Below are 13,531 nucleotides of genomic sequence, written 5' to 3' on the forward strand. Positions count from 1 at the left end.
TCACAGCGGTGCACATGTGCAATAGTCCCATGGCAGGATGTGCATAGTCAGTCAAGCACATCATGCTGACATTTTTATGTTAGTAAAACCAAACGACCAATTTTCTCGTTTCCACTACGACTTAAGTCTGTCAGATATCACAATCAGTGTTCAGAGAACTGACCGATGTGCATGCAGAGTCTGTGTCCTCTGCATGCACATGTTCAAAGGCTACAGGTGACGCTGTTTTGCCATCACAGATACACTGACATAACTCCTGAGGCAGACGCTCAGTTACAGATTAGAAAAGAGTGTATTCCCGGTGCTCTTTAATGCTGTGGCCACATACTGTATACGGCCAGTTGATGGAGCGGATGTGCCGCTGATACTCTACCTATAGCTGCTACTGCGCAGCGGACACAGTGAAGTGCTGTGTGAGTCACAGCAGCTCAAGACAAAGAGCTTTCCTTTATTTAGAAGTTAAAATCATGGGACTGGCCATGTAGGCTAAACGGAACTTCGACATGTTTAGAAAATGATTGATAACATATAGTAAAAAAATCAAAATAAATAGCAGAAAGGAAAAATAACTCAATGTCAATATTCTCCAACATTGTTCAGCCCTAGGAAGGAAGGAAGGAAGGTAGGAAATAAGAAAGAAAGACATAAGGGGCAGTCAAGTAAGGAAAGAAGTTGGAAAGGAAGACAAAATAATAAAAAATAAATAGGAAAACAATACAATTTAGAAAGCTCCAAGATTTGCATGGACACACAAACAAACACACACTCACTCCTTGCATGCATATCATCTGTCTGACTAAACCAACAGTCTCTGTGGGCACCTTCGCCTCTTTTGATGTTTAATTAAAACTGAATCGTGGGAGGGGGGGATGCGTTTGTGGCGCTCTGTTTTTGAAAAATATGCAAATGTCAATAAAACTGCATTAAAGAAACATACTAGCAGTCGCTCACAGCTGTGATGCGCAGGGAGAGGAAGGAAGGATGAAGAAGGAAAGAAAGAAAGTAAAACAAATAAGGGAAGGCTGTAGGACTGAGACACCATTTGCCAGAAATAATGAAAAGGAGCAAAACACATAAGTGCTCGCACTGCCATTTCCATGTCTTAATTTATGCACAGCGCAGACGGCCGAATAATGCTAATGAGCGCTGCTGAGCCTCCTGATGCTGACAACTGGAGATAACTTTGCTTTCCAGCTCCAACTAAACGCCTGGAGGATGGACGGATCGCTCTGGTCTTAACAACAATGACAAATTGGACAGAAATTCTGGACAAGTTTACACTTCATATGTGGTAAACTAAGTTGAGGAAAGAGCTGAAGTAATCTCTTATTCTGGAGAACAGTAACCTTCAATCACTGCTGAGAGTTACTACAGAGGGTCTTGGAGAAATAAGTTCTAAAGTGCATGTTGAGCATTGAGATATATAAGATATGAACTAGTAGTTTGTTGTATGCAGGGTGAGGGTGAATAAAACAGTGTTATTTTTAAGAGTTTAGAAGGAAGAGTCTAGAGGTTCATCTGTTAGAATTTGGACTGATGACAGGAAAATAAATCCCATTTCAAAGTAATGACTCAACTTGAGATGCATTAAAAAAAAGATGAATTAATTAGTAAGTGAGAATTTGATTCTTGTAATTTGGATAATCTGGGGTTTAATTTTGGGTCTGGATCAGAAGTACTGGTAATTTAACAAAAACTCATGAAAATCTGACAACTGTTTTTTTTTTGTTTTTTTTATGATTTCTGTCAAATTGCTGCTTTAATGTCTCCCTTTATTCTTCTAAAGGTTCCTATAAGGTAAAATGCATCTTTGTTTCACCGGGTTTATTTTTCGAAAGTGGCCAGAGTCAGAAATCGGGGAGAGAGAGAGGGTGGGGGATGACAGGTGGGGCAGACGCCACAGGTCGGGTTTGAACCCGTGGCTGCCCACTTGTTGGACTATAGCCTCTGTACATGAGTTCTTTTCATTTTATCAACCAAGGCTTGGGTTATAAAAAAAATAGATTTTTCTAAAATCTGTGCATGGCAACGACAATAGGTGACGGTTAATCTCTGGACAATTATGCAGTCATTACAACTGAACTGCTTTGTACAGTTTATATCGGGTCAGTAAAGCTGTGGCTAAGGTTATTGAATGATTGTTTGTCTGTGAAACACAATCATCCCCCAACCTGAACTGATCCTGAAGCCTGATGCTTATGTAGTGAATTTCCACTCTGTAAGCTAGTGTCTGTAATTAACCAAAGATTGGGGATTTTTTTTTTTGCTGGTTTGGTTATGTCAATTTTAAGAATTAAGATTAAACTTTATAAATCTAGAGCTCCTTTTACGTTGCCTGTTCAAGATGAGACTGTAACGCCTCACGTCAATGTACACTTCATATGCTGGGTTGTTTCTCCTCTGAGCTGGCATTGGTGGTAGGTGGTAGAGAGGCGCTCTTTGCCTTGGAAGATCATGCTGGTGTTTTTTTTTTTTTTTACAAGTTGTGCTTAGCATGCTTTGCCAAAATCCAATAAATACCACACTTTACGGCACTGCAGCAGAATCTCGACGTAGAAGGAGCTAACACTGTTTTGAAATGATAAACTCACTGACGGTGAAGTAGAGCCTCCTGCAGAACAAGGAGCTGTAGCTGTTTTCAAGTGTGTCACGTACATTTTTATCGACTTATTTATATGTTGTGCACACTAATAGGGCTCTCTCCAATTCTCTTTCTACCTTCTCAGCCTACAAAGGGGGTTCAAGACCTCGCCACCAGAGTCTTAGAGTTATTTATATTCCTCCTTCTTTTAGTACCTGAAAGGTAAGCATAATTGCATTGGACACAAAGGAGTCCAAAGGATTCATCGAAATGCAGTCGAACTCTGACCCTAGTGCAGCTTTTATTCTAGTAAATGATCAGATCTGAGCTTTGTGCATTCATCGGGCGTTTGCAAGGTTTTATGAGAGAGTCCTGATGATGGACAGAGGGCTTGTTTTGTAAGCAGTGAGGTTAGCAGCTGACATGCACTCCTGCATGCAAAGAAAAGGTGAGCAGTGGTTAGACAGATGGGAACAGAAGAAGTTAGAGTTGGAGTTAGAGAGCAGGCAGAGAGGAAGACTTCTCCAACCTCACGGATCACATCTTTGCAGGAGGGTAAACAGACGGTTAATGGCACAAAGAGACGTATACAGAGACAGAAGGAGTGAGAGGAAAAAAAGACAGCAGTACAAGACCCCTCCTGTTAGGTCCTTTGGGAGCAAGGGGACAGGCGTCACCCCTCAGGATTCGCCTGATGAGGTCGCCCACTGGGTGACCCCACTTTCCACCTGCAGCCAGGCCGCCAGGAAGACGGCCAAACGGACAAAGACAGACAGACAGACTGACTGACGCACTGAAACAAGAAAGAAGAGCTTTTTTTTTAAACAAGAAAACACACAAAGACAAACAGACAAAGACAGGAGGAGACAAATAACAACAAGAGGCAGCAGAGGGGAAGAGCGGTCAAAGTGAAGGAGACAGAGAACGGATAAATGAGACATGAAAGTGGTGTTTCATTTAAGGGTGTTGGAGATCGAGGCATGGAGTGTTTGGGGATAGAGCGATGGATGGAAGGTGAACGAGTGGATAAGTGAAGGCACGTTTTTTTTCTAAGGGAGGAAAAGTTGTGTCATTTTGAGGTACACAAACCTCCCTTCAGAGAGCATCATTGAACTGTTTCACACATCTTTCAGTTCAGACATTTATACAGTTAGAATTTAAAATACAGAGGAGAAGAAAACACATTAATTATGTGTTTAAAAAAAGGCAGAGAAAGACAAAGGAAAACAGCATTATGGCAGCCACTTTCATGTGATGTACTGGGTTTAGAAGTTAGAATTTTATCAAAAGCATCATGTTGTAATTTTGTGATTCAGGTTGGAACTTGTGTATATACCACCACCGCTTCCCTCAATTTCTCAGCAGATTAAAAGACAATTGATGCTTTCCACCCTGACTTCAGAGGAAAGTGGCCACCATGAATTAGTGCTCTTGAAGCCCCAAAAGAAGCTGATACCCTCTTTCCCATCCTCTGGCGCTACTCACCACAGGGCCCTTGGTGCTTGATGGGGATCAGGGTCCTGCTCACACACTCCGCCTGGCGCCGTACACAGTCGTTGATGTAGGTGTGGCCATCCTTGCCGCACACGGGCCTGTAGGTGTCATCACACGCGATAGGATCACAGGAGCAGCGGGCGTTCAGCTGCTCCACCAGACACACTGCGTTAAAGAGACACTCCTCCTTACAGTCCTCTGGAAAAAGGAGACAGTTGAAAAGAAATTAGTCTACAATCTATTGATATTTTACTGATTACCAAGAAACCATTTTGGAAGCATTTATTATGTTTCTCCGATCAGTTGTTCAGCCTTTTAACTTTAATTTTTCACCATCTGTACAGACACTGATAAGGCTTTTTTTTTTTTCCGCCAACTGCCAATTTTGTAGCTGTGTGACAGACTGATCACCGCGGAGGAAAGGACAACAGAAGTACTCAGCAAGCGTGAAAAACAACATTTCAAGCTAGCGAAGGGTTGAAATGATTGTTATTGCTGCATGTGACACCGCTGCTCCAACCACGGGGAAATAAATCAGTTTTCATCCAAACAATAATTACATGTTAGGGTGCACTGGTGTCAGTGGTGGCGCATGTAAAAAGCCTTTCTTTCAACAAAGACAGAGGTCGATAATTTGACAGAATGAAAGGTTTTAATAACACACCCGGAAAGGAATATATGTCATTGTTAATTGAGGATAAATACAGTAAAAAAATAAATCTTAGAGAAATCTAATGTCTGGTTCACGACTACAACAAAGTAAAAATAGTTTGAATTACGATCAATTAGCAGGAGTGGGAATAAGAAATGAAAGAACAACATTTTGTGGGTGGGCTGATACCAAACTCATACAGAAGAGCATTGATACCCTTTCAAATGATTTATTATTATTACTTGCTTGAGTGTTTTTTGTTTTTTCAAATCATGTAAATTTGTGGTATTTGGTTGATGAATCAAACGACCTCCTGCACATGTTTTACTTCTCTTTAGCAAGATATTGTACAGCGCTATGTCTTTGTAACAATACGTTTGCATTTGATGTAACCAATGTCTCCTCGTATTGAGTGGTGAATTTTTTTCAATAGCGGAGTGTCCCACTCAGTTTTCTTGTGTAATATGTTTTATTTGGTGTTTTATGGCACTCAAAGTGCAAGGGATCATCACTTGGTTTGATGTTTCTCTGTGTGGAAGTGGATGACATAGGACTCGTGTATGAATGCTCTGACAACAGGAGCAGTTCTTTGAGTTTTGGGTTAGGTTACTATCAGTTCTATAAAAGTGTTTTGAACATTTTTAGAAAACACTTTGATTAATTTGACTGTAGTAATATCCAGATCAAAATTAAACCTGTTTAAACACACATACTAGAAGGTCAGACTCAAAAGCATTGTGATTTCTGTTGATACATGAAATCAGGTCTGATGGAACATATTTAGGGCCAAGCATGTGGAAAAATTAAAGAAGTAAGGGTAATTGTTTGCCGTTTTTAATCGCCTTTTGCAAGTGGAGTCAACATACAGAAAACAAATCTTCCCTAAAATATGTTTTTTTTTCATAAAACCGACACTTAACACTTTCTTAATTGACGTTTGATTATCAACTTGAAAATCAATATGTCTCCTCCTCTTCTCTGTTTTCCCCCACCCTCATTTCTTTTCTTATTCATTTCTTTTGCCCCCCGTAGATTTGACATGCTCTCATATAACTATGATAAAGAGTTTTTCAAATAACTAAAGTTTGAAGCCAAACTCAAGAATTGAATATACAGCAAGTGGAGAGTTAGAGTCTAAAACTATCATATTCATTAAAATTTGACTCACCAAGCAGAAATCTACTGCGGAAATTAAGAAAAAGAGAGAAACTCGAGTAATATGAAATGGAAAATTTGCCACTGAAGTGAGAAAATCCAATTTGCAGCAGAACCGTGTTCTGAAGCCGCTCAGCAGGCTTCGAATTTATTTAATTCCTGATCAGTGGATCGAATTTGTACAGCAATTCAATTCCTCCTTTTCTTTTCTTTAAAAGCCTGTCATGCCACACTTAATTACGTCGTCGTGGTCGCATCTGAGTGAGAGGACTCCGCGGATGTGCAATGTCATGGTTACAAGTCGAAATGGCCATTACCATTAGATACCAATTTGTAAATTGCTTTGGGATATGATTTCATGGATCTCTGTTTCAAATTGAATCATTCTTTCATTTGAAAAAAAAGGCAAAGAATAAAATGGGAAAAAAGAAAAGAAAAAAGAGCAGCCACTCGCTCACACATAAGTTTGCACACAGCGGACTGTCGATCTTTAAAAAAAAAAAGAGCAAACAGGAGAACTGGTGTGTCAAAGAAGCCCGTATCAGCCGTGTGATAGGGCGTCCTGCAGTGATCTATTCTTGTCGCTGTCGTTGTCAGGGGTCTCGGTAAATGGGTGGGGGTCTCTTGCACATCACTCCCGTAAACTAACACATCTGTGGTTGTGGCTGCGAGACCCCTGCTGACAACACAGTGGGAAAATTGGATTTCCTCCGATGGCTATCAGATGTACAGTAAAAGCTGACAGCTCTTTGTTGACTTAGGCTTAAAGCCCTGCTCTAATAGCACTGATAACAACCCCGCAGGCTCTTATCAGGCTGCTGGAGGATACTACTAACATGGATACAGTGCAGACCCTGAGACCTCAGAGTCATTTATCTCTGTGCCATGTGGGAGAACAAAGATACAGTTCGGTTTAAATGCAAGCTCACACACACACACACACACACACACACACACACACACACACACACACACACACACACACACACACACACACACACACACACACACACACACACACACACACACACACTCATCTCATCTCAAGGAGACGACAGCGTGACCTCTATGATAACTTGTCAAACTTACAGTATGGGAGATTCTTTTGTTCCTGTTTCAAAATATATATATTCATTTTTGTTAAGAGTCAGAAATCAGGGAGAGAGAGAGAGAGACTGAGTGGGGAACGACATGCAGGAAAGGAGCCACAGGTCAGTCCTCCTCCTTGTGTCACATTATTTCTGTGTTTCAGATGAAAAAAATGGAGGAATGACTTTTAACAAAAAACTCCTAGAGATTAAAAAATAAAAGGTCTGCATTGAAGCATGAGTATCTATATATATATCTTATATCGGCCCACAGGAATGCATGTGCTTTTTCCCCTCTGCTGTACTTTTTGTCCATGTTGTTTTGCTTTATGGCAAATGGATTTTTTTAATACAGGCAGAAGAAAAATGTCCACTGCTTTTTGGCAAATTAGGATTTTTCTGTTTGTAGTTGTTGTGTAATACGGCATTTAGGGTGTTCCCAGCTGACTCGTTTGCACTGCAATCTCCCTGCAGTTAATTTATTCATTCGTTTTCAGTTTCCAGTTTCCAGTCCCAACAGAACTTACCCAGCCTCCCGCATCGTCCTGCATAGATCTTCCTTAGTTTCACGCCTTTCTGCATGCCCGAAGATGTCATGGCGCACTCGCTGGAGTAGGTCCGTCCATCGCTGGCACACAGAGGCTCATTAGCTGGGGGGCACGACTCCGGCAGGCCAAACATGAGGGGCTGGCGGGTGAGAGCCTCCACCCGGCACATGGTGTTCACACTGTTTTCACTGTCTTTACACGGGTCTGTGGGGGGTAAAAAAAATGACATTTGTTAATATGTCTTTCAGTATTGCAAAGTGTGAAGTACAATTTGTTAATTAGACCCTGGAGGATTAAAAAAAAAAACGCTCTAATCAACACATCCCTGTCCATCTTTGGCTCTCTGAGCAAAATTGAACATCAAATCTTGGCCAAAGAACAAATGCGGAAATAAATAGCAGGATATGATGTGGCTTGCTTTATGGCATCAAAACGGCCGATTCATTCCTAAGGAAAAGTTTCTGTTTTGGATTTAGGAAGCCTGGTTTAAACTTCAGGAAATACTATACATGTGTTTTTGTTTTTCAGGCCAAAAAATACCCTACTAGCTGAATGAATTTACTTTTCCTTGTTATACAATATTAGTCTGGTATGTTCAAAAAGAGGAGAAAGGAAGTACAAAACTACGAAAAGAAAGAGAGGAAGGGGAGACATGATTCTCCATCACTGCTCCTCTGCAGATACTATCAGCGGCTCGGAGTGGGACCTTGGATGTGAAGCGGAGACAAGGAAATGGATGAAGAGTCAGTCGGTTTGATTTGCTCCCTGGCACCTCCCTCCTTCTCAGGGAGCGTCGGTCTGGCACGCTCGGCCGTATCAGTCCGTGATCATAATGAAATTGGTTTGTGGATGTGTGAGAATAAGGGTGGGGGGGGGGGGGGGGGGGTTTGTTACTCCTTGAAAAAGGAGCCTTGGTTTTATCCTGCTTGCCACACTTTCAGCGTGTGGGAAGACAAAGGATTTATGTTGCACCGTGCCGTGACATATCAAATCACTGCCAGGCTGCCGGCGACTCATTCAAAACACACCAAGGATGAAACAGCCTATCATCAGGAAAGAGGAGGAGGAAGAGAATGAGAAATTGGGAGTAAGGAGAAATGGTTTCCAAAGACCTCTGGCATGGATACAGAGCAACAATGCAGGGACATAAAAAAAAAAAAAAAGGTACAGAGGGCTTTGGCGGCAGAGGGCGTCGGAGGCGGAGTGACCACAGCCAGCTCCAGCCAGGCATCGGGTTGTTTCTATCAGCACAATGCAAAGGCTTTTCAGATACCAGCAACCAAGCAAACAAACAGGGGTTTTATCGTTATGCATGCAGTGCCTTGCTCGCCAGCCACACCATTATCTGAGAGAAAGACCATTACCTCCCATTAACTAAGAAGAACAGCTTCCAGGATACATGCTCTCCTCCAGCTGAGAAAGTGGGGTAATTACAAAAAGAATGGCCTGTTTGCTGCAAAAACAAGCAGCGCGGATAAATCACCTGCATCTGTCTGGCTAGGGTTAGCGACTTGAAATAGCCAAGGCTTAGATGAAATGGCTGCAGGAAGATTTAGAGGACCATCAGGGCCGACTTCCCCCCCCCCCGGGTATCTGCCCCTCCCCAAGGAGAAACTCAGGTCACTTTGGCCGGCTCGTAGCTGGATTTATACGACCAACCTTCTGCTGGCAACCTGCACATCCATCTTTCATTGCCCACCACCCCACTCTGTCTCCTGGAGGCTCCCGCTGCTTAGAGAACGATTTTTTTTTTATGTCTGCTGTTCTTTCCTTCCATCTGGCTCGCAAAAAAATAAAAAAATACAAAACCTCAAAGTTGAGCGCCTTGGGAGTAAACAGCCATTGCCTGACGATAACAAGTATGAGCAAAAAAAAAAAGAAAAACAGGGACTGACGAGAGAAACGACAGCTCTGAAGACCTACTTAGAGAAAAAAACAATTCGCACCACAGGAGAAGCTGCGTGAAGCAAAGTAACCTGAATGAAAAATGAGAATTAGCATAGGCATGCCGTAAGTGAGGGGGGTACTTGAAGGAGAAACAAACAAGAGCCAGAGGTAGTAATTAGAGTGAGGGGGAGAAAAGTTATGAAAGAATGGGAATGGAGAACACAAAGGGTGAGCAAAATCGAAGTTTTTAACTAGTCATTAGTTTCATTTATTAAGAAAAAGGTTACAATTTGTTGTTCCAGGTATTTCTAACGGAAGACATTTTTCAAACGGTAGACCAGATGTGGTTCACTTAAAAGCTAAGGATGGTATTGACTGAACCTGCACTCCCCCCCCCCCCCCCTCCCCCTGCATCACTGAAATCTTTTAAGGCCTTTTTTGGAACATATAATTGTAAACTATAAAATGCCTAATGTTCTTAACTTTTGGGATTACAAGAAAAATATGAACACCTTTGTTGATGAGGATTAATATATAGTGTATTAACATAGAAGGATCAGCATAGGACTTGGGGCCTGTTGTTTCAAGCTGTAAAAGCCTGTCCAAGAAATACATTTAAAATTACCCCCCCCCAAAAAAAAAACTCACCGCATGGGCCCGGATATTGCACTCGGATGTTCTTCTGGTTCTTGCAGGCGTGCTGATGAAGCTCACACTCGTTGGGGTAGTCCTTCCCGTCACTGCCGCACACCGTCTGCTTTGGTTTGCCCTCACAGCCGAGGGGACACATGCATTTAGCCGACAGGCCGTCTGAGGACTGGACACAGGTGCTGCCGTAACTGCAGGCCACGTCGGCGCAGGGGTCCTTCAGAGCTGCAGGAAGGAACACACACAAGAATACAAGATTTAGTCACAGAAGCACCGGAGTTCTTCCAGTGCAGCAGGTACACCTGTCCACCAGCTGCTCTCCAGGAAACTCACTGCTACTGTCCACTGGAGTGCATCATGCATGAGAGGCAACCTTATTTAAGTGGCTGCTGGGGCACTTTGGGAAACTCAGTTATTCTGGGTTTGAAGAACTACTTGACACCCCCGGGGAAAGGACACACTGCCACAGCTGTCTACTCAAACAAGCAAGTTGCATTTCATTTTGCAGGCCAGCACAAATTGATTTACAAACTTTGCATTCACAGCACATTCTCTTTTTTTCAATGCTTGAGGATGCTTTAATCGCCACGGTTGTGGAGCGACCCTCTGAATATTTACCTATCCTCTTAAGAGAGTATGAGAGGGGGACGGGAGGAGGACTTTCAACCCTAATTAAACAGCGTGCCACTTGTCGCTGAGTGACTGAGGGCGCAACTTTTTAATTCTGTATTGGGCCATGGTGGGGGCTTTTTCTTGGGTTTCACACGCTCTACAAAAGGCATCCATTAGATGACATCGCTGTCATCTCTCTGCATGATGCATATTTATGACTGCCATGGACAAACATGATCTCCCTTGAGAGAGGAGCCGAGCATCAGCAGCCCTCTCATTTCCTAAGCCTTCCACTATTAGAAAAAAAAACGTTTATCCATCTCTGATATTATCCCCGCTTTGTCACAGCCAACATGAATGAATTTAATTCAAAGATGGCGTGCATACATTGAATTTAAAATTCTTAGCTTTGTTTATTTTCATTCTTTTGCCCATCATTTTAAAGCAAAGACAACACAGGAGTGCTTGAGGTTTCTCTTTATCAAAAATGTGATTCCCTCCATCAGGATGCCTTGTTGATAAGAGTCTGGGATGTGAGCAGATATATATATATATTATGGATGTGTAAGGAGACATGAGTGCTGTGAGGAGCGCTCTTGATCAAAGGATATCCCCGCACTTCGCTTTCCTCTTCTTCATGACACATTTTTTTTCTCCCCTCTTCCTCTTCCCGCTCTCTCCTGTCAAGTCCTTTTGAGGTTCTGTGCTTTAGACTAGTTAACGAACACTTTTTTTTCCCATTCTATATTTGTGCTCTATTGCAGCAGCAACTTTGAAACTGACACCAGACCCAATTTACGAGGAACACATCTCAAGAAGTGCCTTCAAAATAAAGCACTTAATCAAAGCTCTTGTTATGGAAGACTACCCGCAGAAATCAGAAATCATCCGTGAGCCATCACATGGCAGCAAATGTGCAGATGATAACAACTGTGACACTTGGCCCATAATTTCAGTTTAATCATAATGAACAATGAGCCGCTGATGACCTGTGGCAAACGGCTCTGCAGTAATGACCTTGTTGTATCTGCCAGAGCAGGTAAAAGGTCGAGTTAAATCACAGCAGATGCAATTACAAACCATCTCCACTCGCTCCACAATCTGCACTAATGAAATAGTTTGGTGTACCTCTTGTTATGTAGCGTGCAGTACTACTGTAGCAGAAATAACCTTCAGACTGTACTGCTTTTGATGCACCTGCTGTTGTTTCCTGACAAGAAGAAGAAGCACCTTGTCAGAGCGCTTGTTGTTTCTGTAAAATGGTGGTTGTTTAGGTGGAGGCGGCGGCGGCTACACAGGAAGAAGAGGAAGATGAGGAGAAGCCCAGCGATTTCTCCTCACCTGCAGAGCTGCTGCCTCTGTTTGCTTTGTGACAGTAAACACACCCCTGCACTTCTTGATCTCATTAAATAATAGCCCTGGCTTTCTCCCTCTTTTTTCCCCCTGGTTTCTTTTCCTCCGAGCAGAGCTGGCGTGTTGACAGGCGAAAAGGGGTGGGGGCGACAGAAAGGGGCACAAGTGCTAGGTAGAATAGTAAGGGGGAAGGTGGGGGCTCTTGATTTGAATGCTAACACGGGCCCATTTGGATATGAGGCGCAGCCTGGATGGGGCGTTAGTGCAGATAAGACTCCCTTCTCAGACTCAGACAAGCAGGCAAATTGCCTGGGCGAATGTGATCGGTGTAACAAGCCCATGTGAAAAAAAAAAAGGGGGTGGGGAGGGGGGAATGAAGGAAAAAAAACACAGCACGCTCAGCACAGCAAACTTGAGGGAGTTCTGGTGTATATTTTCTCATTATTATCTCGTGAAAGGTGGCAAAAAAAAGCCGAACAAATCAACCGAGCTGGCTTTGCCAAATTAAAACGATCCTCGCTGCCAATTAGATCCGTCTCCCTCTCACTGGAGTAAAGCTCAGGGAGGTTTAGACGGTGAGGATAATGAGAAAAAAAGAAGATAAGGATACAGATAGACAAAGAGATAAAGACACAAAGTCACACAGAAGCAGCAACATTCCAGCACAGACACAGAGAGATGACATCTGTAGTTTGTGATGAAGAAAAACGAGGACAACTCAAAGAGCAGAAGGCTTTCTGAGGCCCAATTAAAAACAATATGCCTGAACATATTCACATGTACGTTCAAATCAAACTTTAAAAGAAGAAAGAGAAACATTGATTTTTTTAAATCTAGCTTTTCTGGTTAACCCATGGTCCTGGGTCTGATTAGATCTTTCCACTGAACCACTGCTCAGTTCTTGTAATCACAGAGCTGCAGCGTTTGAATGAACAAACCTCCTGGAAAATCTACACTCAGCAGGTTTGCTTCATTTGAATCGGAGAGCGGGCATTGTCTGCCCGTCAGGGACGTTCTACTGTGACTTGACTACTTGCGAGCCTAATTGTGAATTCATGTGCTGTGGCGATTCCTGACACACACTTTCACCCTTCACGAGTAACAAAAGAAAATCTTAGCTGGTTTTCGCTGTACGGCAGAGTGAATCTGGGTTCAATTTGAGGACAAAACTTAGAGCCATTTATAATTCAAGATACCGGCTGCAAATGTAGGCAACTGACAAGTAATGCCTACTTTAAAGGTGTGTGCAGGGCAGTGTGTTGTTACTTGGAAAGTTGGACATAAACAAAGATTCATGCAGTCTAAACTCAACAACATCATTTCCTCAAAGTTAGTGAAAAAGGGAAAAAGTGAAAAAGGATTTTCAAAACAATCGTACTTCCTGGTGATTTTGCAGATCTTGAAGGCTTTTTCAAATAACAAGGAAAAGAACATTAAAGAGAGAAGAAAACTTTTTATGAACTTAACTAGTTTTGCAAAAAGAAACATACAGAAGCAGTGGCGATTCTAACGT

At 42.5% G+C, this 13,531-nt stretch overlaps 1 protein-coding gene across 11 annotated transcripts in view; it reads right to left on the reverse strand.

The window, feature by feature from the left end:
• agrn (agrin) overlaps positions 1-13,531 on the reverse strand; it is a 285,753-nt gene that overhangs the window by 93,973 nt on the left and 178,249 nt on the right. For all 11 annotated transcript variants that reach the window (XM_065961336.1, XM_065961337.1, XM_065961338.1 and 8 more), the window contains 3 exons: positions 10,054-10,278; positions 7,498-7,722; positions 4,067-4,273 (listed from right to left, as the gene is read on the reverse strand). In XM_065961336.1, coding sequence (XP_065817408.1) covers positions 4,067-4,273; positions 7,498-7,722; positions 10,054-10,278 — 657 coding nt within the window. The remainder of the gene's footprint in view (positions 1-4,066; positions 4,274-7,497; positions 7,723-10,053; positions 10,279-13,531) is intronic.

The sequence above is a fragment of the Labrus bergylta genome, chromosome 12 (assembly GCF_963930695.1).
Source record: "Labrus bergylta chromosome 12, fLabBer1.1, whole genome shotgun sequence".
In the NCBI taxonomy this organism is placed as follows: domain Eukaryota; kingdom Metazoa; phylum Chordata; class Actinopteri; order Labriformes; family Labridae; genus Labrus; species Labrus bergylta.